Source organism: Cladophialophora psammophila (genome assembly GCF_000585535.1).
Source record: "Cladophialophora psammophila CBS 110553 chromosome Unknown aczJe-supercont1.5, whole genome shotgun sequence".
In the NCBI taxonomy this organism is placed as follows: Eukaryota; Fungi; Ascomycota; class Eurotiomycetes; order Chaetothyriales; family Herpotrichiellaceae; genus Cladophialophora; species Cladophialophora psammophila.
The window spans coordinates 1371525-1393012 of record NW_006912926.1 but is presented as its reverse complement, the minus strand read 5'-3'; the positions used below and the strand labels follow the sequence as shown (position 1 = coordinate 1393012).

Below are 21488 nucleotides of genomic sequence, written 5' to 3'. Positions count from 1 at the left end.
GACTTGGGTTTCTGAATACGAGATTGATCCCGGGAGCAGCAGGCACCAAAATTGGTAAAATTCGACACCGCATTCCTTGGCCCGCGCCTTGTCGGAAGGGGATAGAAGATATTGTCAGAGGCGTTCTAGCCCCCTTATGGAAGAATCGAGCGAGATTGATGTTTCTTTTTTGACGGGTTTCTTCAATGCAGAGCAATAATCACCCTGGCCACTGCATTCATCTCGGCCACACATAATAGGGCGGGGAGACCTTCATTCTCGGAGCATTGGACGAGCAAGCAGCCGGGCGTTATTGCCCAAACCAAAGCGAAGCAGGAAGCCTGAATTCCGGTGAAGTAAGTGCTGAGGTGAGAAAAGCTGCTCGGACGCAGTGAGGCAGCTCGGCAGGTACAAATGGCCGAGAAATCGCCAAGAAATCGCCAGAGAGAGCGAGACTGGCGCTTGACGTCATTCACCGCCAAGACCTCAGCAGCCTCGTTGCGGTGGCTGCACTCGCAAGGCTTCACCAGGGAATGCCATCGCAGAGAGAAATACAGTAGACGCAAGCGCCTTGGGATTCAATTCAGCACATCAATATGCTCACTGCAATGTACGTGACGTTCAATCATGTCTAGCAACTCGCTCAACTTCTTATTCACCCTCATCAATGATGCCCATTAACCCCATTCGTGACATGCCCGTGCCCATGGCCATTCCTCGTCATCTTTTCTTTCTGCACATAGTCGACCAGGTCTTCGATCGTACAAACCTTCAATCCCCACTTGCGGCCAAACTCCAGGCAAGCATCGCGCCTCATCATCCCCGGTTCGCGCATGGCCGTCTGTCCTGGGACGGGCTCTCCGTCTTCAACCATCTCGCAGATGACCCCGACTTTCGCCTTGCCCGCCAGGCGACAGAACTCGACCGCTGCCTCGGTGTGGCCCGTTCTTTCGAGAACACCTCCGTCCCTGGCTCGGAGCGGGAAAACGTGGCCAGGTCTGCGGAAGCTCTCGGCGGTGGCTTTCTTGCTGGCCAGGGTGCGGCAAGTCAAGGCACGATCATGGGCTGAGATGCCGGTGCTGACACTCTCATCATTGGAGTCAATCGAGATGGTATAGGCCGTGCGATTAGGATCCTCATTGTCCACGACCATCTGTGGTAGCGCCAATCCGGCAGCGAGTTGAGAGGTGATTGGAGCACAGATGAGGCCGCTCGTGTGACGGATCATGAAGGCCATTTTTTCGGCAGTGACGTCCTCGGCGGCGATGATCAGGTCGCCTTCGTTCTCACGGTCTTGAGAGTCGAGAACCACAATGAACTCGCCATTGCGGAAGGCTTCGATGGTGGATTCGATGGTATCGAACCCCTTGGACATGTTGCTAGGGGGCTGCATGCTTGATGAGCCTTGATGCTGTGGATGTGGGGGATGCGGTTAAGGAGCTTATGTCTCGTAAGCAGTTCGTGTCCTTCTCCACGGTGTCTGCCCCCAGCAAAGAACTTTCTTTGCCACGTCCTCCGACTTTCCCAGAGTGAACAACCAGCAAAGTGTGCTTGGTGCACACTAAGTGTCCCAAGCAATTAAATCACAGACGCAGTGGTAAATCAGTGATACTCCTCCTCTCCAAATGACCAGACTCCTCGCAACAACCTAAGCGTGACTTCCGGACCGCCGAACTTTTTCTTTTTTTCTTCTCTAGCAGTTTAAAAAAGGCTTGTAGACGAAACCCCGCAGAAATAGTTTTCCGAGACGATCAAAAAACACACTGTATCGGATTGGCAGGCCGACGTCCTGTAGATAGTTAGAATAAAAGCACCGGGTATCCTGCTGGAGAATGCGGTCTGTTTCACGAAGAGGGCATCGAGGAGGAAAGATCACGCCAACAAGAAAGAGGGGGAAGTGGAAAGACTCGGAATGTTATACTCAGAAAAAGGCACGGGCGCACGGGTCAGACAAGCCCGTGGCGGTTGCTATACCGCGGCTCATTTGTCATGTGCGCTTAAAAATTCGTCAGAAATGATCAAGCGCCTTGCTACGAGCACAGAGACAGGTGGTGCAGTCATGCTCCCATAGAGTGGCTTTTGCCTCGGCCGGAAACACTCGGGCGAGAGCAAGGAGCATAGTCCAACGGAAAAGCCAACTGAAAAAAAAAAAGCAATGCCTACTGGTTCATTGCAGCGCTTTTTCTCACACGCGAGCCCCTGTGCCTTGGTCGTCCAACCCCAAATTCCCGTGGATTCCAGGGCAGAGTCCTGCTCGTTCTACTTGTATGCTCTGCTCAAGAATCGTACAGTCATAGCCTTGTGTCGAAACAGCATGACGGCCCTCTCAACTCATATCCTTGTTGAAGAAATCCTCCCATCCCATCGCCTCCTTTCCTGGTTAACATCAAATCAGCCGGCAAACACATCGACTTTCCGGCCTCTGGGCCCTTTGGATGGTGTCTCAACCTCGGCAACCTCCTCTTCAGCCGATCGTCGACTCAGGTCTGCATCACGGGTAAAAGAGAATAACAGTCGATCTTCTACTCGCCGCCAGATTTGTGCCATAAAGCTGGACTCCCTCGACTTGGGCGCGACCGCGCCAGCCTTCTTCGATACCACAGCTATTGTGGTGGCCTCATCCAACTCCGACTCTATCTGCGAGTCCGTGTTTGGAGGACTGCTTGGTAAGACCTGATTGTCAATATAGCCATCCGTGAATACCTCCATCTTTAGTTTGCTCCCGGAACGAACTCCTGGAGTAAAGGGCGAGAAATCAGGTCGCGTCGGGGTCCTTCGCTGAGGATCCGGGACCTTTATGTGTTTTTCAGCCCCCCCTGTGCTTCTTGAACAAGTTCCAGGGGTCAAAGGCGAAAAAGGTGGCCGGCTGGGCGTGCCTTGCTTGGGGCGACCTGACAGGGCACTTTCATCCTCCATTCGAATGGGACTCGTAAATGGCGAAATCGGTGGTCTTTTCGCCTGTGCCAAAGGGGACAGGATTCCTCGCCCTGGGTAGTCGGGAGGAAGCCTGGCTGTCTTTGACACGAGTGTCTTCCCCTTAGGGGTGCTAGATGCCTTTTTTCTGGCCTTTGCAAAAGCGGGTATCTCCACGACTATCTTCGCCTTCTTCTCTGGTCTGTTCTCCTTCCCAGTGCATTCTTCAATGGACTTTCGTTTTCTTTTGGGCCTCTCTGACTTCGTTATCGTCATATCAATCTCGCCTTGCCGGAGCCACAGATCATGCCGGCGTCTTTTGAGGTCGTCCACCCAGTCATCGCAGTCCATGGCGACAAAATCGTCAATTATGCCGTCCCAAACGCTTTCCGCTGGTCGAGTGCGGTTGACAAAGATCACCCGTCCCTTGCCATTTTTGTGTGAATGGACAGCTTTTGCAAATTCTCGTACAATCTTCTGGAGCCCGAAAACTTTCAATGATGTTCCCATAATGACCAACACGTCAGGCTGGCAACTGGCGTCAAAGGGGATCAGCGGCGTGAGCAACGTGTTCGAAGGGTGGTCTTCTCCATAGAGGACAATATTTGGTCGAAGCGCGCCCACCGTAAGACCTCGTTTTCCGCTCGCTTGTCTTTGGTCACTCTTGTCTTTGCACTTGGGGCAGTCCGCCGCAGCTCCTTCAAGATAGATTTCAGTCTGCTCATCATTCCACTGGTACTGGCTGGAGCACATGGTACAGCGCAGCTTCTCCAGGTCACCATGGAGTTGCACGACTTCGCATCCCCCATCAAAATCGGTGCCCACTGTGTGTGCAGGGCGCGGTGCCTCATAGTGCTTCTTCATGAATCTGCGTTTATTTCCTTTGCCGCGTGCTAGATCGGTTACAAGGCCTTCTCTTAACTCGAGACCGTCTATGTTCTGAGTATAGCACCTCATCAATCGACCACCGTCGCGCAGCACCCTGACGAACTTGTGGACTGAGCTCGTGGACCGCACCTCGTGTCGGATTTTCTGCCGAAGAGAAGCGATGAACTGGTAAAAGATTGTGGTTGATTCGGCATGTTGGAAGACTCGGGAGTCAAACAAGTCCTGGCCTCTTAGCCTTGATGACGGACTGGAGGATACTCTTCGACTTCTCGATTGGGACGAGGATGGCTCCTCGTCGACGACCAGGTCTCTGAATCGGGGGGGTGTGGGGGTTGACGGCTCTGATGGCGGCGGTGTTGGCAGCATCGTCTGGTCGGGGATCATGTTGTAGAGTCCATCTTTGGATCGGAAGTCCTTTATACAGTTAACAATCGCGCCAATCTATGTAGCTATGACACGTACGGGAATGCCACAGCTGGTACTGATGCCTGCGCCTGTTACAAGCAAGATCTTGTGCGATCCTGCCAGACAGTCTGCAATCTCTTGCAGTGCTCGCTCATCATCGCTGGTCACTTCTTGAAGACCCATCTTGTGGGACGAAATGTCGTGTTTGATGTCTGTGGCCAGGTTTGATATGGCCGAGACAGCGCGGCAGGTTTGAAAATATCAAAAGCATGAAACAAGAAGAGAACCTCCAAATGCCAGTCGTGAAATATGTACCGAGTCGTCCAGATGTTGGGGCGGTCGTTTGAACTAGGACCCCGTGCACTTCGCGTCACTGACCGACGCGTCAACTCGCGTAATCAATTGAGAAGAACGCGTGCCTGCTTGGACAAAGCAAGGGCGGGGTTCTCTCACAGGTCCTCCTTCGCCAGAATGGAAAATAATCTGTATTTAACAACAATGCGTGGATTGTAGGGAAGTCGCGGAGTGTCTCATAGGAAGCTCCATTGTTGTTTACCAGCCGAGGCGGTGAATTTCCCTTGCTGGGAGCTTTGGGACCTCAACCCCCAATGAGCTCCAAGAGCGGCCGCTAAAATTTAGCTCCCGTTAAGTTTAATTGACCACATCGCCCGCCCATTGAAACCCTTGCGGCCCATGTGGCATCAGCGTCGCGACTTGCCTTCAACTACGACATTAATCACAGATCTCCTTTCTATTTACGAGGTACTTCGTACGAATCTTCAGGTCTCGATTGCACTGAAAAAAAAGACCCCCGAGCCTTTGCTCAACCACTCCCATCTCCAAGATCTATTCTCCTCTTCTTTGATGTGGGCTCAACCAACGATTCCAGCATTCTCCCGTTTCGTTCCCACTCAGCCTCGTATCGGACAGACCATTTCGTACAATCTTCTACAGACTTTCTCAGCACCCGCGGTCGCACCCCGAGATCTTCCATTTTTTGTTCATTGGTCTCTTGTTCATCGTGAACACCGAGCAGGGACGATAGGCGTGATTCTTCCCGTCTCCGAGCTTCTCGATCCATTCTCCCCAGGTAGCGGTCTTCGTTTTCTTGGAGAATTTGTATTCGCTTCTCCCTTGACATCCGCAAGCTCAAGCGCTCCTCAGACGAGGAACCATTCTCTTCCTTGCTAGGACTATTTGCGGTTTGCCCTTCACTTTCTGCATCGGAGTAAGTAGTGTCTGCGGAAGATTGCTCGTGCGCATCAGAAACAAGGGTGTCAATATTGTCTTCTGTGAGATCTTCCCCGCTGGAGAATCGCTCCAAGGGTGACTGGCTCCTCGTTGATGTTGTGGACGTGCGCGGACCCGACCTGGTTCTGCGGTGACTTGACAATATTTCCTCCACTTTTTCGTATGGCATGACCGCCTTACCATCGACGCCCCTCCTGTGCGGGTCGTCCACGACGCTTAGCTCGTTTCTCCTTGCCAGCCCAATCCAGTATGACTCAGAGTCTTTTTCCACGCCTAACACATCCAAAGCCGCAAGTACGTCTTGAGATTTGACAAGTCGGCCGGGTTGGTAGTCTTTGGACGCGGCCGCACGGACGCGGGACGTGGCAATGAAAAGGGATGATTGTATCAGTCGACGTGCGAAGTTGATGACCAGGTCGTAGAAAAGGGTTACACAGTCCAAGGTCAGAGCCGGACGTTGACCCTCCTCTGCTATGTTTGACCATGACTCAGGGTTGTCGGCATCTCTATTCATAAAAAAGCGCTCGCTCAGCATGAGAAACGTCGATAGGTGGAAAGCCCGGGCTGCTCTTTCAGAAAACGGGGTGAATGAGTCGTCAGACTCTTGTTGATGAATGTTTCCGGAAGCTTCCAATTCATCTCCTCTTCGATCCAACTCAGCTGCTGCCTCGTGATCGATCAGCCATAACTTGCCGTCTTTTTGACCGACAGTCGCGTCGAATTGTTCTTGAAAGGCTAACAAGGCAGCTGCAGCCCTGTCAAGGACAGCTTCGCACTCACGGCCGATCTCAATAGCAGCAGGAATTTCGGCGTGGGAGATGTTCTTTGGCTGTGCTTCGAAGCGTTGACGGTCGGCCTCGTGCTCTCGCAGGTGGTCCAAGTACGCGTTGATCTCGACTTCTGACTTTGTACCAACCAAACTTGAAAGAGTCTTGAGTTCATGTCGGCCTTTGCGGCATAGGGCGTCATACAGCCTTGCTTTCTCGTCAGATCGCCAAAGAGCTGCCCCTAGCTGCGTTGGGGGTAGGTCCCCACCGAGATAGTCTTCATCTGCCGATTCAAATGTCTCCTTGAAAATTTCGAGATACTGGTCCAGATAGTGTTCACGGAGGCGATTCCATTTCTGCTTATAAAACGAAGCCGCGCCGGAAACATCTTTGACCGGTTGAATGGACCGGACAAGTGTGTTTTCAGGTTCCTGGTGATGGCCGTTGAAGTTTTCGAGCGGAGGACTGTTGAGGTCTGTGACCGTGGAGTTAGCAGTTTCATCCTGGCGGTCGTTGAGATCCATGTTCGACTTGCTCCTTCCATGCCATAAGGTGCGACAGCGACTGCAACAAGAAGGGCGACTTGTCGAATGACATGTTAGTCCAAGCCAAGTGATGCTTGCAACATCTCTGGAGTCGAGCTACATCTGGATGGAAAAGTTCGATGTTGCGATTGCTCGCGGGCCTGACTTGCCGATTTCTATGGTTCGCTCAATTAAGGTTTAGCGCCTATTCTGATTGGCCAGCAACTTTCCACTTCGAAAATTGTTATCGAGCCAAGAACCAGCCAACTCTTGTCTCAGTCCTCAGACCCGATATCGGGGCTACGCCCTGATTGGCTAGGCTATGAGCTAAAGCGCCGGCCAATCACAAAATTCAAAGAATGTTGCGATAAACGAGTCTGAGGCCCGATACGTGAAAATAGCCTAGATTTCGTTCGAGCCGTTTAAATGACGTTATTAGTAAGCGATTATATAGATAATCTTAGTAATTACGTCGTCTTTTTAAATATTTATCGCGTAACCTTCCTAGATAAATAGCCAAGAGTCTTAGCGACACCTCAATTTTTAAAAGTCTTAAATTTTCTATAGATTCTAACTACTTTAATCGATTATATCTCTATCTATATATCTTTAATTAAACTAAAACTTTCTATATATATAGAACTAAAGATTCTCTATTAATCTATACTAACTATAGTAAGTAAATAATTTTTTTCGTAAAGTTATTAAACTTTAAAGATAGAGAATTAAAGCTTAAAAAGTAGTTTTTTCTAAATATCTTAGTAACTATTAAAGATATTAAAAATTTAAATAAGTAGATTTATAAAGAATTAAATTTAGTATAATTTATATATAGAAAGTTTTTTATTTAGACTAATCGTTCGATAGTTATTTAAGAAACGGAGTGAATGTTAATCTAATATATGGGCTCTTCGCGCATTTTACTAAGACCACGAACGCTTTTCTACCCCAAAACCACGTATTGGAGCTCAGACCCTTCTCGCGAAGGCGTTTTGCTCCGCAAAACAGTGGGCCCTGCCCACTTATGGCAACTGAGCCGATGGGTCTGAGAACTGAGACAAAGCCACTCGCCGCTTTGCTCCGCTCGGCTTACCTGCCGCTTTCTGAGCAACCCCCCTAAGCACTCGCTTTCGGTGTGAACCGAAGCCTTCATTTTCTACTGGGTACTTAGTAGTGACACCAACTTTCGTCAACTTTGGGAGATGGGATCTGCTTCAGATACTAATGGATTCTGAACCCCTCCCCTCTAATACGCTCGAATTGCTTAGTAAGTTAGCTCCTATAGTACTGTAACAGAGCACTTCAGGGTTCGGCGTGCACGTGCAACAACGCACAGAGGCCTGTCCAGCAGATCGGGAATCGAGAACGCGTTTCTGGTTGATACTGACAAGACAACACCACCACCAACACCACCCAGAGGGGCAGCGGCTAGGGCTACGAACACCTAGCACAGCGGCAGCATCGAGGAACAGGACAGAACTGATAAAACACTCAGGAATTAGGTAGACGGCACCAAAAAAGTCATAGTATTCATGATACTCTGCTCAAACTGTAATGAATGGCACACTGCCAGCACTGTAAACTGTTCCGCACCCCCTTCTCTGCCAGCCCATTTAGGTTTGACATGTGACTAGATAACTTTTCCTCCCTGCCACCGCTCTACCAGCCCAGCACAGCCCATCACAGCACAGCCACCTCGCCTTGTTACAATATCATCTCCATCAGCTGGGTTGTTCGATTTTTCAACGCCGATGACGAACTGAATAGCCCGTTGGTTCTCGCCATAAAGAGGGCGGTGGAGCAGAACATACTCATTTTCTGCTCAACGGCTGACGTTGGTCCGCAGTCCGGTCACAATTTCTGGCCTGTCAATCTGAGTAACATCATTGCCGTTTCCGCATCCGACAGACTGGGCCATCCTCTACTACGATCGGACCATGACGTGCACGCCATGTTCGAAGGTGAAAAGATCCAGGTCGAGGGACCCAAGTACATCAAGAAGAAAAGCGAGCTTGCCCTTCCAAGCTATGCGTCTGGCTCCTCGGTAAGCACGGCTCTGGCTGCAGGTCTGGGCTCTTTGTGTCTGTTTCTTGCGCGTATGGCCAATGAATCGGACAGGCAGGCGGAGAGATTTTGCGAGCGTTCCACCATGCTGGCCGTGTTTCGTGAGATGCAAGTCAGCCCCAAGGATAAAGTCATTGCGCCGTCTCAATTGTTCGCAAACTTTGGCAGGATTTTTTATGGCACGGACCCTCGTCCAGTCGGGTTGGATAAGTTCGAATTCTCTTACTTTGAGGAGAAGATAGGCGCGGGACTCACCACGCGTCGGGCACGATCGAGAGAACGAGCGACGGGCGCGACAGGCGGCACAGTTTAAATTTATCTTGAGGTCTCAGTTTTGCCGGTGATGGAGACGTGCTGGGAGTGGAAATCAGCGGGGCCTTGCAGACACATGTCGTTCGGCATTTGTCCCGAACAATTCGATCGAATACCTTGGGGCACATATCGGGGCACCCTGTCTCGAAAGTTAATAGTCATGCCTATTGTCTTTCCCAAGCAGGGTGGGCCAACAGTGGATTTATTTCTACGAGGACTTGTCCCGCTAAATACGGAGTATTCCTTTGGAAATTGCGATTTGCGCATGCAAGGCTTTCTACAAAATAGTTTCGTCCGTGCGCCCGGCGGAAACATAATACGTAGTCCATATGTAATGATTAATCAAAGATTCAATAACTTCATGGGGGCTCATTCGGGCTCGGGGCTCTCAACCCCCGCCTCCTAGGCCCCCGTATTTCTCGCGTCCACTCAAAATGGCGCGGAGAATACGAGTCGTGGTTAGCGTACCATTCCTCCTATGGACCCTCCGAAAGGGTAAGGCGAGCTGGGCGTGACGTCCGTCCGTACCTCCATCTCCATCTCCATCTCCATCATGTCCTCGAACGGCCGAGGAGCCTCTTGAGCAAGGGCCCGGACTTACAAAGGTATGCGCCCGTGGTAGACTGCTCTTTTGGGGCGAGGTGAGTTCTAAATCCGAACTATGCATGGCGAATACCGTTTCAATGTCATGGTGAATCATGGGGTGGGGGAGACATATATAAAAGAGGGTATTCTCGTGGTCTAGAAGTGATGTTCAGTTACTGTTCATAAGCCCTTGTCAGTCTGTCCAAACGAGAGGCAGCCACTGAATGAACACTCGGATTTTCACACAAACCATCACAACTCCATTTCCCATCAACAACAATGCTTGTTTTCGTCAGCGGGGCGGGCGGATTTATTGGCCGAGCAACCATCCAAGAACTCCTCAACCACGGCCATGAAGTGCTCGGGCTCGCACGAAGCGACGCCTCTGCGGACACAATTGCAAAGCTCGGCGCACAGGTTCACCGGGGCGATCTTGAAGACCTAGAGAGTCTGAAGAGCGGTGCGAAGAAGGCCGACGGCGTCATTCACCTCGCATTTGTGAGAGGCCCCTCCTCCTTGTGAGATCCGACGTGTCTATCACAAGACCTCAGCACGCCTTTCTACATCTGCTAACCGAGAGTTGTTAGGTGCACGACTTCAGTGACTATCTCAGAGCCACCAAGGTCGACCAGGCGGCCATTGAGGCCATGAGCGATGCCATGGCCGGTACTGGAAAACCACTGGTCATCGCTTCTGGCACGATGCTTGCTGTGAAAGGACAACTTGCCACCGAGGATGCCGAGCCTGAGCGTGGCACGCCCTTTTCCTCGAGGCAGGAGTCCGCAGATCTCGTTGCAAGATTGTCAAAGGAAAAAGGAATCCGTGGCTCGATCGTTCGGCTTCCGCCCACCGTCCACGGCAAAGAGGACAAAGGACTTATTCCTCGCTTCATTGACGCTGCGCGAGAGGTCGGCTCAGTCACCATCGTCGGCGATGGGTCCAACCGCTGGCCGGCTGTCCATCGCCTTGACGCAGCCGCTTTGCTCCGTCTTGCGCTTGAGAAAGGCACGCCGGGTGCACATTACCACGCCGTCGCCGAGCAAGGTGTTCCGATGAAAGACATAGCGAATGTGGTTGGCAAGAATCTGCAGGTGCCGGTAGAAAGCAAGGCTACCGAGGAAGCCATGAAGACTCTCGGATTTCTGGCACTGGTGTTCGCTGCAGATAATCCTACATCGAGCGAAAAGACACAGGCCGAACTCGGGTGGAATCCCAGCGCTGGTGGACAGCCTGAGTTGCTGGCAGACTTGGAGGCAAATTACTTTTCCTGAGCATACTTCCATAACATGAACCAAAGGAAGATAATATCAAAGTTGAGGTTTTTTGGGAGAGGGGAGGGGGGGAAATTCACCTAGATTTCAAATTTCCATGCCGTGTGCAATAATGGGACTTCAAGCGGAGACTCACTATCGAATCAGATGTTGTTTCAGCACCTGCTCCACGATGATTTTCACCTTTCTATGTTGCTGGCCTTTTATTCCGCGAGCCTCCCTGAATATGTAAAGTCCCTATCCAGCGCGGGGAGAGGCATGTCCCAGGATCGTTAAATGATGTTCAAGTCCTTGGTGTTGGATGATGCTCCCTCTGCTTTTGATCCTTCCAGAAGTAACGGAATAGCTGCGTCGTTTCTGACGTATAGACGGCTTGATAGTTTTGAATGTCGAAAGCAGCACCTTCTTTTGTTCCTGTTTGTGTGAGGAGGAACGAAGGATTGCGGTATTAAGGCGCGAAGGGGCCGTTGACAGTTTGATATTCAGGGACTCGGGGAGAATGGATTCCGATTGGCCCGGATTGGCCGCAGTAATACGAGGTACTGGGTACGCAGCATTTGATCCCCAACAAGCCCCAAGGACGCAGCACAAAATATTACTCCAAACACAGCCCCAAACCACGTTCAGTCTAGAACCATTCATTGTCCCACGATGCAGCGTGGTAGATTATGATAACATCGTCCAGATGGCTGTTCGCGCTCACTCGTCCCGCGAAATGTCTTCTGCGCCCAAATCTTGCGCATCGGTCGTTGGCGACCGTCGTCAGCCCCTCACCACCAGTGGTTCGTGATGAAGGGATTCAACTTCGAGAATACCAAGAAGAATGCATTCAGTCGGTGTTATCATACTTGAGGAAGGGCCACAAGCGTTTGGGCATCTCGTTGGCTACTGGAAGTGGGAAGACGGTACGCTTGCTGATGGCGCAGGTTAGACAACAGAGCAACGCTAACCCGGTGTCCTAAGGTGATATTCACACAACTGATCAATCGAGTCGAGCCGTCAAGTCGGATTGCTCAACAGACCCTCATCCTTGCTCACCGGCGAGAGCTGGTAGAGCAGGCAGCTCGTCACTGTGAGAGAGCATACCCTGGAAAGAGTATAGACATTGAGATGGGCGACATTCATGCTTCAGGTGCAGCCGACATCACGGTGGCATCTGTCCGCAGCATGGTCTCCGGCGAGCGGCTGAGCAAATACGATCCCGAAAAGTTCAAGCTGGTCCTCGTCGACGAAGCTCATCACATCGTGGCTCCTGGGTATCTGCAAGTCCTGCAACACTTTGGCCTGGAAAAGCAAAGAAGTCCAAGCCCTGCACTGGTGGGTGTATCTGCCACATTCTCTCGCTTTGATGGCCTCAAGTTGGGCGCGGCGATTGACCACATTGTCTATCATAAAGATTACATCGACATGATTGGTGAAAAGTGGCTGTCGGATGTCATATTCACAACGGTCAGGTCCAAGGCAGATATATCGAGAGTCCGGAGCGGCACAGATGGAGATTTCCGGGCACGCCAACTCTCCGCGGCTGTGAACACTGAGGTCACCAATGAAATCACCGTCAAGGCGTGGATGGAAGAAGCCCGAGATCGGAAATCTACCTTGGTATTCTGTGTCGACTTGAACCATGTGGCGAGCTTGACTTCCACGTTCAGGAAATACGGCATCAACGCGCAATATATCACCGGCAATACGAAGAGACAGGTACGGGGCGAGCGACTGGAAGCATTCAAGAATCGTGAATTCCCTGTCTTGCTGAATTGTGGTGTCTTTACTGAGGGCACGGATGTGCCCAACATTGATTGCGTGCTACTTGCCCGACCGACCAAATCCCGCAATCTGCTTGTGCAGATGATTGGACGGGGTATGCGACTGCATCCGGGCAAGAACGACTGCCATGTCATTGATATGGTCGCCTCTCTCGAGACTGGCATTGTGACCGTACCGACCCTGTTCGGCCTCGACCCTTCCGAAATGGTTAAGTCGGCAAAAGTGGACGACTTGAAAGGGTTGAGAGATAGCCGAACGGTGAAAGAAACTTCTACGGGGATATCAGGTTGTCTCGTCGGCTCCAATGGCATATCTGGCGACCACCATCTCGACTTCACCCGCTACGACTCTGTGCACGACCTCATCGAAGACACCTCAGGCGAACGACACCTGCGCGCCACATCCCCCAATGCTTGGGTCCAAATTGATTCCCATAAATATGTCCTCGCAGCCAAAGGCGGGATACTCACTCTCGAACGTCGCTTGCCTGCCGACATTTCCCAGTCCGAGTCCAACTCGGATTCTGGAGCCGACGATGCCTCGTTCGTGGTTGTGTGGAAACACTCTCTCCCCCCAACCGAAACTTCCAAATCGCCCTGGTCTCGTCCTCGTACTGTGGCTACTGCTGCAACACTAAGCGACGCCCTCCACGCCGCCGACACGTTCGCTGCCCAGAAATTCGAACGCATATTCATCGCCACGTCGTCTTCCTGGCGTAAATTGCCCGCCTCACAGGGCCAACTTGACTTCCTCAATCGTTTACGGGAGGTTTCTGATGAAGAGCCTTTGACGGAGCGGGACCTCACGAAGGGCCAAGCCGGCGATATGATTACCAAAGTGAAATTCGGGGCACGGGGACGATTCGACAAGTTGATGAGAGAGAAAAGGGGCGTGGAGAAGGGCTTGGAGAGAGAAAGGCGAGTCAAGGAGATGAGGCAGCGGGAGGTCGTGAGGGTTGGGCCTGTCGAGACTTAACGAAAAAGCAAGAAGACGAGCATGGGAACCCAGGCATTACGGGCCTGTCCCGAGCCGACTTGTACCAAGTATGTCGGTCCCATGCTTTTCTCTCACCTGCCGAGCATCATCCTATGCTATCCTGAGCAATTGCGGAGCCATGTTGCCGGCCTTTCCTCCGGCCCACAGACTTCGGGCTTTAAATCCCTCAAGCTTATATACAGTACTTGTACTTGTACTTGTATGTACCTAACAAGTACCACACCGCCGGACTAGCCTAGCAACTCCGTCGAGCCAAGTGCTTGCGCGTAAGGGTGTGACCTTTTCGTTCTCGAAGGTACCTGAGGGATAAGAGGTGCTGTATTGTATGTATGCTGGATACGAGCAACCCGCACAGCAGCTCTGGAGGCGGACTCGCACGTTCTGTTCTGTTCTGTTCTGTTCAATCAATACATGTATTTGCATGACTCGGATCGCTCTAGTGTGATACTGTAGATCATACATTCAATCAACCAGACCAAAGCAAAGTATGAAAAAGAGACTTCTTGCTTCTGCCATCCATCCCCCGACCATTCCTGTTCCCCACCACATTCGCATAGCTTGTTGCAAGGCGACATAACCACGCATCACAGCTTGACAGCTTCGTCCTTGTGCTCCAGAAGCATCGACGATGTGTGCAAACCAACCCTGTTTCTCTCCATAATGGACACCTTTCCCATCCCAAGCTCCAATTTGCATATTTACAAATGGTTAATGATAGCAGCTGCGTACTCATGTGTCTTGGCCTTTCCGCCCAAATCTCCCGTCAAGGTCTTACCTTCCGCCAACGTCGCGAAAATGGCGTTCTCAATCTTGACCGCATACCCATTCAGTCCCATATGCCGTAGCATCATGATGCTACTCAGCAAAAGGGCAGTCGGGTTCGCAAGGCCCTTCCCTGCGATATCCGGAGCAGAGCCGTGCACGGCTTCGAAGATGGAGCACTCATCACCAATATTACCCGAAGGAGTGAGACCCAAGCCACCGATCAAGCCGGCGCACATATCGGAAAGGATATCGCCGTAAAGGTTGGGCATGACCAGGACCTTGTCGGCGTACGGGCCGGGGTCGGTTGTGATCTTCAGGCAAGCATTGTCAAGCAATTCCGCGTCAAATTCAATGTCCGGGAAATCTTTGGACACGTCTCTTGCAGTGCTGAGGAAGAGACCATCAGACATCTTCATGATGGTCGCTTTATGCACCACGCGGACCTTCTGCTTGTTCACGTCTCGGGCGTATTGGAATGCGTATCTTAACACCCGCTCCGAGGCTGCGCGGGTTATCAGTTTGATGGACTGCACGACACCATCCACCACGACGTGCTCAATGCCCGAGTATTCTCCTTCCGTGTTCTCTCGAATGAGCACAGTATCCACGTTGTCGTAGGGGGTCTTGTAGCCTTCTATACTGCGGCATGGTCGGACGTTGGCAAACAGATTGAAGGTTCGTCGGAGGGTAAGATTAAGTGAGACGTGGCCTTTCCCAACGGGCGTTGCGAGGGGTCCCTTCAGGGCGACGTAGTTCTTCTTTACAGACTCGATGGCCTCATCAGGAATTACCGTCCGGCCCTCCTTCAAACGAGGCGTGACGTCAACCGGTTCCCACACAATGGGCACTTTTGCAGCTTTGTAAATATCTTTGACGGATTGCGAGATCTCAGGACCAATGCCATCTCCTTCTATTAATGTCACGGTGTAGTTTCCGTCTGCTCCTTTCTTGCCCTTGAATCTCGCGACCTTGTCCTGTTCTGCGGTCGAAGCGTAGCGTTTAGGTTGAGTCTGAATCGTTGGTATCAGTCAACTTGCCCTTGTGAAGCTTATGGTAGCCCTGAATCGTTACCTGGAAGTATGCAGGAGCCCATGTCGGCTGAGTGCAAGCTTTTCGCAAGCACTTACGAGCTGGAGCAGCGAATAGTCGAGGAGTGATCATGGTGGGCAAGTGTCGGTACAGTGGCTGAGCGAAGGGAGCAAAACAGCTTCAGCAAGGGATCCCGTTCACCACATGGAGCGAGGACTAAAGGTGAAAGTGTTTGCAGTCCTTGTCTGGGAAGATAAGTGCTAGAGCTCAAGTGGTGGAGCTTCCTTCTGAAATGTTTTATCGACCAGGAACGTGCCAGTTACATCACAGGCCGCAGGACCCAGAAGGGGGGGCAGCTCAAACTCAGTTATGTAAGCAGCACGTGACACCGAGAAATCTCCCTTGATCTCCCATAACTTCTTGGCAATCTTGGCTCCGGGTCTTACAGAACCCCCGTCCGTAACAACACCTCCATCTCCAAGACATCGATGAACGAACCACATCCCATCTGATCACAATGGCCGCCCAGGCACGAGACGTGCTGAACCACTACAACATATCCAATCCGTTCCCGACAGAATGGCCCACCGAGCTGGATAGCGATAACGAGGACGCGGACGCCCCCGGGGTTAGGCGATCGCGCTCCCGCTATTCCGCCTTGGAAAGGACCGCTAGTGAGCGGAAGAGCCTTCTCCCTGGATCCCAGAGGACACCCGAGGGAAGAGCAAACATAGCCCAGAAAGATGAACCAGACCCTTTGGGTGCTCCTTCAAGCGTGGTGACCCGTTTAGCAAATCTTGGCCATGCGGTCGAAAGCGATCCCCGGACGAGAAACCAATTCATGCTCTCTTCAATAACCTTTTCTGCCAAAATGTTTCTGGCGACGGCCCATTCCGAGGACACCACAGAAGATCTCATACAAGGATCCAAATATCTCGCAAGGTCTATTGACCAGCAGTCCGCGCCACTCAAAGCCCTGGTGGAGACCAACTTTGAGCGCTTCGTCCGAGCCAAAGCTACTATTGACAATGTCTATACGGAGATGCGGAATCAGGGAATCGATGCTAATGCTAATGCTCCCCCCTCTCCGCGCCACTCTCGTCGAATCAGTGGCATTCACTTCCGAAATGTCAGCGGCGGCAGTGCCACTGGAGTAGCACCCCAACGTCCGAGTAAGAATGCTTTACGCAAAGAAACAGACTACGGCGTGCAAGGGATGAAAAGCTCGCTGTCAGAGGTCAGCCAAAAGGCCGAGGATGTCTGGGGACCGGCATTAGGAGGAAAAGAACGAGAAGCCAAATTAAAAGTGATGTTAAACGGGTTGGAGAAAGACCGGGCAATCTTCGAGCTGGGTTCAAGTTTGAGCGAAGCTATCAATCAGAGAGATTACGACAAAGTTGTGGAATTATACAACGCTGCTCGTCGATATGCTGCTGAGGCACGTGCCTTAGGTGAAGATGCGAGGCAAACTGGCCGGGGTCTTTCAGATGATGAAGTCTATCGGGTTATCGTCGTGGGAAAAATGTGGTCAAATGCAGATGAGCAAATAAAGGCACTAAAACGAGACATTTGGCGAAGACTTTCCACCACTTCGGCCACTCTTCCGCTTCCTGGGGCCTCGCAGGCAGAAGAGCACATGGAGCTGATCGCCGTTTTGTTACATCTGGGTGTGGAGGAGAGTCCAATCTGGGTATATCTACTGAGTAGGTATGACTTCTTGAAGAACAAGATTGCTGCTGTTGTGGAGAGATCCAAGATTGAAATCGAGATCTTACGCCGCCGACTGGCAGTTGGGGAACGTCCGTCCTCCCAAACCGTTGCGTCGTTCTTACGGCAGGCCTCCAAAGAGCGCCCCGAAGCTCTTGATACCGAAGATGTCGTCGATTTCTGGAACTGCATCTTGGCCTACTTCACCAAATTGCTCTCTTTGTCAAGCGGGCTACTGGGAGAGGTCGTCGACTTTTGGGAGTCAGCACAGTCGTTTATCAGTGGCAGCAAACAGAAGACTTTACCCACGGGCTATGAGGGTGAGAGCAGTAAACACCTCCAGCTGTCCGAGGCGGATGCCAATGGGTTGCGAAGCGGTGCTACTGAACTGGTCGGCCAGCTGAGGGATGCTGTCTTTTCTCTTTTTGCGGATCCGCCCACCGAAGATATCTCTTCGTTATTCTCGCCAGCACCGGGATCCGCGGGTACACCAACTACTCCTCACATGGGAGCTGCCTTTTCGCCCACCGACGGCCGAATAGGCAAACTTGATCCCAATGACCTACCCGCAGCAGCAGCAAAGAAAGGTGAACCATGGGAAGATTATGCATTCTGGCCACCCCACTCTAACTCGCTGAGTGCCGTGCACTATCTTCAGAAAATCCTCACCCTGGTCGGAGTCGCTGCTGGCGAAATGGTGGCTCTAGAAACAGTCAGCAACAACAATGCAATGTATGAAAAGATCAAGACCATGATCGCAGGGGCCCGGGAACGAAGCATGCGAGCTGTTTGTGAGGCATGGAGCAAGGATGCTGAAAGCTGCAAGTCAATGGAAGATTGGGTGCGGTCGCCAGAAAAACGTGATCAAACTCGCATGCCGATGTACATTGAAGCCTTTGAGAGAAAGGTGTTGCAGGGTATGCAACAAGTGTTGTACCTCTCCGACACGACACCCAAGTCTGGAGGGCGCGACATAATCACTCCCCCTCCATCGAAGCTGTTGCAAATGGTGCGGACTCAGTTCGTGAGCAGCATTTACAAAGCAGTCAGCGGCATGCTCGAAAACACGGAGGCTTTGAAACAAGGAGACGAAGATGACTGGGTCTTGGTGACGAGCCTTAGCTCGATTGCCGTTGGTGCCGCCCCGAGCGAAACGCTGGTGAAAGATGCCATCAACGCCTCAAGCCGCAACGTGCGCATGCTATTGACTATGTCGAACCTGAAGGCCCTGCGGAATGAGTATGTACCAGCACTTATCCAAGTTTTTGAGTCTTCGTTCTCGGTAAAGCTAGCGGAAGAGTCCAAGACGATCAAGGACGTCTTTGGTCAAATCGACGCCAAACTGTTCCAGGCATACACCCGACCCATGGTTGTGAACTTGACTCAGATCATCAAGGAGGGTATCAACTCTCCAAACTGGGTGCCGGCAACGGCGAAACCAGATCAAGTCAGACCGTACGTCTACGCTGCGCTGATGAGACTAGTGATGGTCCACACGGAAGTTTCGACGACTGTGCCGAGCACCACAGGGACCAACAGCCCACTCCTGGGCGAGATCTTATCCTATATGCTCGAAAACATCTCTCAAGCTCTCCTTGATGGGTTCAAAGAGCGTAGACCGAATACATACAGCCTCCCAGCACTGATGCAAGCGACCCTTGACACGGAATTCATTGCGCAGACAATGACGCACTATTCGACTACGAGGGCAGGGGAAATCCAGGGCCAGATATATACGGAGTTAGACAAGAGGACGACGAACGAGGCGAGGACGAGATTACAGCAGGAATTGGGCGATATGCGGATCGTGTTGAAGAAGCTGAGGGAAGGCAGTCGAAATAGCTTTGGGTGTTTCAAGAAACCGAGGAGTAGTGACAAGGAGAAGGGCAGGCCGTTGGTGACGGCGCCAGCCTAGGGAGAAAACTGTAAAAGCAAATCTAGAGAGGAAGGATGGAGTGGGCGACAAGGCCGATGAGATTGACTGTATTGATACCTGTTTAATGCGACTGGATCGCAATGGAGGTTTTGATACCCAGCCAGAGAGCGGGAGTTCCCACGACCGGCATTTGGTTCGTGGCCATGTGAATAGCATTCTCCATCCATTTATCATTTTCCCAATGAAGAACAACCCTGGGATCACCTTCGACCCCGTTTCCGTCCTCCTCTTCCTCTGCGTCCTCCGGATGGTGCCCGTCGGCCTCGTTTCGACGGCCCGCTCTGCTTCTGCTCGGCCTCCTCTTCTTCCGGTTCCTCGCTCTCGTCTTCCTCGCCGGCCCCACTCTCCTCGTGCTCCTGCTCCTCTTCGGCTTCCGCTTCTTCGTCTGCATCCTCCAAGACGTGATCCTCGTCCACGCTCACGCTCGGCGCCTTGCTCGTCCGTCGACTTCCGCTCCGCTCGCTCTTCTCCGTCTCCAGCTCGATTTGCAATCTGGTCAACCTCCCGCCACCGCCTGTGCGGGCCGAAGCCCGTGTTCCTCTGGCCCCTCTCCCCGACATCCGCCCCGAGACGCTCACGGGCGAACTCCGCGGCTCATCCGTGTCTGCGACCGTGCTTTCCCGCCTCGTCTCTGCAACAACGACGTCCGGGCTCGGCGGCTGCGTGAGGGGACTACTCTCTGTGCTTGACTTGGTAGTAAGCCGTCTCTGCCACATCAACTCTTCGAACTCGTCCCCCGGCAACTCGAATTCGCGCCAGTACTCCGTGCCCTTAGAACTGCTGACGCTTCCGGACTCGTCGTTGGCGACCCCCACGCCGGACCCGTCAAAGATGATCGAGTCTTCGCGCTCATCCAGCTTTTCTAGATCATACAGACTCGCCAATTTCCGCCATATCCCCGCCGTTGATGTGTGGCTGTCCTCGGGGTTGATGGCGCCGCTGGACAAGAGGTGATCGCGGATGGCGATCATCCGGAAATGCTTATGCATCCCCACGGGTTTCCAGCGGACTATGGCCCGGAGAAGCGCCGACTCTTGCGCCGGGCTCCACAGGTGGGTGTCGTCGGGAGAAGAGGTATTGGTGGTTGGGGGGTTGGAGGAAGACTCCATGACGGGGATTGTGGTCGTCGTCGTCGTCGTCGTCGTCGTCGACATCGATAGACTCTATTTTCAACTCCAAGACCGCACAGATCGCGTGTACTCGTAGCAGTGCCAAGACAGAAATAGTACGAGAGAGGCCACAGTCCGTCCGTCCGTCCCCTGTGCTCTGGGCGACGTGATTTGATCCCAGCGTCTCAAATCATTCCTGACCTTTTGCGCAACAACACACGAGATTGGTCGGTCTGACAGGTCAATCAGTTGGTGGAGGGTCGGCGCGTTGTTTTCGTCTTCCCTCGGCAGACCAACTCCTTTCGCAACCAAGCGGCGGACAGAAATTAACGTTACTCCTTTCTTTTCGAGGTCGAGGTCGCGGATTGTCCAGAGTTCTCGCGGGTTCTGAGTCTGGATTTAATTGGTAGGAATATTATTCTGGGCCGGCTTAGTTTCCTTATTCGGATATAAGTCTCGAAAACGGCAGAACTTGAAAAAAAGGGGGGGGAGATGGTCTCGGCGGGGGACCACCATTCAAGACCACCTCCCGCCCTGCTCGAAACCCAAACGTAAACTACATACACCAAGTATTCCGCCCACAGCTACATGAGGTACTCCCCATCCAAGATGACTGAAGCTGATAACCTGCACGAGCCCACATCATCAATGAAGGTTGTGGAAGCCATGGATGGAGGCGGCATAATACCCAACAATAATCACATCGAAATGTCGGGTCAAGCGATGTATCTCTCCTTTTCTATCTTGTCATGTCAATTCACCCACTCTCTCCCACGTCCTTTGGTAAATGCTACCTAGGCAGCTAGGGGTGTTTTCCGCCATTCCTTAGAGAAACTCATGGCAGACAGGTTAGACGTTCGCTATCCACAAGGCGAACCATGGATTCGGAGAGGTCAAATCTGGACCACTGATGCCTCGAGTCGCCTCCAGGAGGATGCTGTTGAAACCTTGGGATCGCTCGGTGGCCTACTATATTGATGCCTTCGATGACATGCCCGTCATAACGCTAAACCGCCAACTCATCCGCTCTGATGATTTCCGCGTGGACGTCGTACGCATCGAAAGATCGGAAATAGAGGCGTTGCTTCGACGCACAGTAGACTTAAACCACCTAAATGAAGATCTCGTTGAAGATCTCAGAGATCTGGCCAAGGTCGGACCTGGTGATAGATTCCTGTCGAAAGAGTTCTGAACTCCTTCGAGGAGAGGATCCGAATTGC

General features: G+C 52.1%; 9 protein-coding genes across 9 annotated transcripts; 4 read left to right on the top strand and 5 right to left on the bottom strand.

Moving 5' to 3' along the window:
* Positions 1-643: 643 nt before the first annotated feature.
* Positions 644-1372, bottom strand: A1O5_04144 (3,4-dihydroxy-2-butanone 4-phosphate synthase; the record flags this gene model as incomplete). The annotated part of the gene is made up of 1 exon (XM_007744752.1): positions 644-1372. One exon carries the CDS (start codon positions 1370-1372, stop codon positions 644-646), a length of 729 nt encoding a protein of 242 aa, XP_007742942.1.
* A 998-nt stretch (positions 1373-2370) lies between these two features.
* A1O5_04143 (uncharacterized protein) lies at positions 2371-4368 on the bottom strand (the record flags this gene model as incomplete). Its single annotated transcript, XM_007744751.1, has 2 exons — positions 2371-4194; positions 4243-4368. 2 exons carry the CDS (start codon positions 4366-4368, stop codon positions 2371-2373), a joined length of 1950 nt encoding a protein of 649 aa, XP_007742941.1.
* A 640-nt stretch (positions 4369-5008) lies between these two features.
* A1O5_04142 (uncharacterized protein) lies at positions 5009-6727 on the bottom strand (the record flags this gene model as incomplete). The annotated part of the gene is made up of 1 exon (XM_007744750.1): positions 5009-6727. One exon carries the CDS (start codon positions 6725-6727, stop codon positions 5009-5011), a length of 1719 nt encoding a protein of 572 aa, XP_007742940.1.
* A 1951-nt stretch (positions 6728-8678) lies between these two features.
* On the top strand, positions 8679-9104 carry A1O5_04141 (uncharacterized protein; the record flags this gene model as incomplete). Its single annotated transcript, XM_007744749.1, has 1 exon — positions 8679-9104. One exon carries the CDS (start codon positions 8679-8681, stop codon positions 9102-9104), a length of 426 nt encoding a protein of 141 aa, XP_007742939.1.
* An 863-nt stretch (positions 9105-9967) lies between these two features.
* A1O5_04140 (uncharacterized protein) lies at positions 9968-10959 on the top strand (the record flags this gene model as incomplete). The annotated part of the gene is made up of 2 exons (XM_007744748.1): positions 9968-10186; positions 10276-10959. 2 exons carry the CDS (start codon positions 9968-9970, stop codon positions 10957-10959), a joined length of 903 nt encoding a protein of 300 aa, XP_007742938.1.
* Positions 10960-11627: 668 nt separating this feature from the next.
* Positions 11628-13701, top strand: A1O5_04139 (uncharacterized protein; the record flags this gene model as incomplete). The annotated part of the gene is made up of 2 exons (XM_007744747.1): positions 11628-11864; positions 11923-13701. 2 exons carry the CDS (start codon positions 11628-11630, stop codon positions 13699-13701), a joined length of 2016 nt encoding a protein of 671 aa, XP_007742937.1.
* A 719-nt stretch (positions 13702-14420) lies between these two features.
* A1O5_04138 (isocitrate dehydrogenase [NAD] subunit 2, mitochondrial) lies at positions 14421-15648 on the bottom strand (the record flags this gene model as incomplete). Its single annotated transcript, XM_007744746.1, has 2 exons — positions 14421-15497; positions 15559-15648. 2 exons carry the CDS (start codon positions 15646-15648, stop codon positions 14421-14423), a joined length of 1167 nt encoding a protein of 388 aa, XP_007742936.1.
* Positions 15649-16033: 385 nt separating this feature from the next.
* Positions 16034-19138, top strand: A1O5_04137 (uncharacterized protein; the record flags this gene model as incomplete). Its single annotated transcript, XM_007744745.1, has 1 exon — positions 16034-19138. One exon carries the CDS (start codon positions 16034-16036, stop codon positions 19136-19138), a length of 3105 nt encoding a protein of 1034 aa, XP_007742935.1.
* Positions 19139-19359: 221 nt separating this feature from the next.
* On the bottom strand, positions 19360-20268 carry A1O5_04136 (uncharacterized protein; the record flags this gene model as incomplete). The annotated part of the gene is made up of 1 exon (XM_007744744.1): positions 19360-20268. One exon carries the CDS (start codon positions 20266-20268, stop codon positions 19360-19362), a length of 909 nt encoding a protein of 302 aa, XP_007742934.1.
* Positions 20269-21488: the final 1220 nt, after the last annotated feature.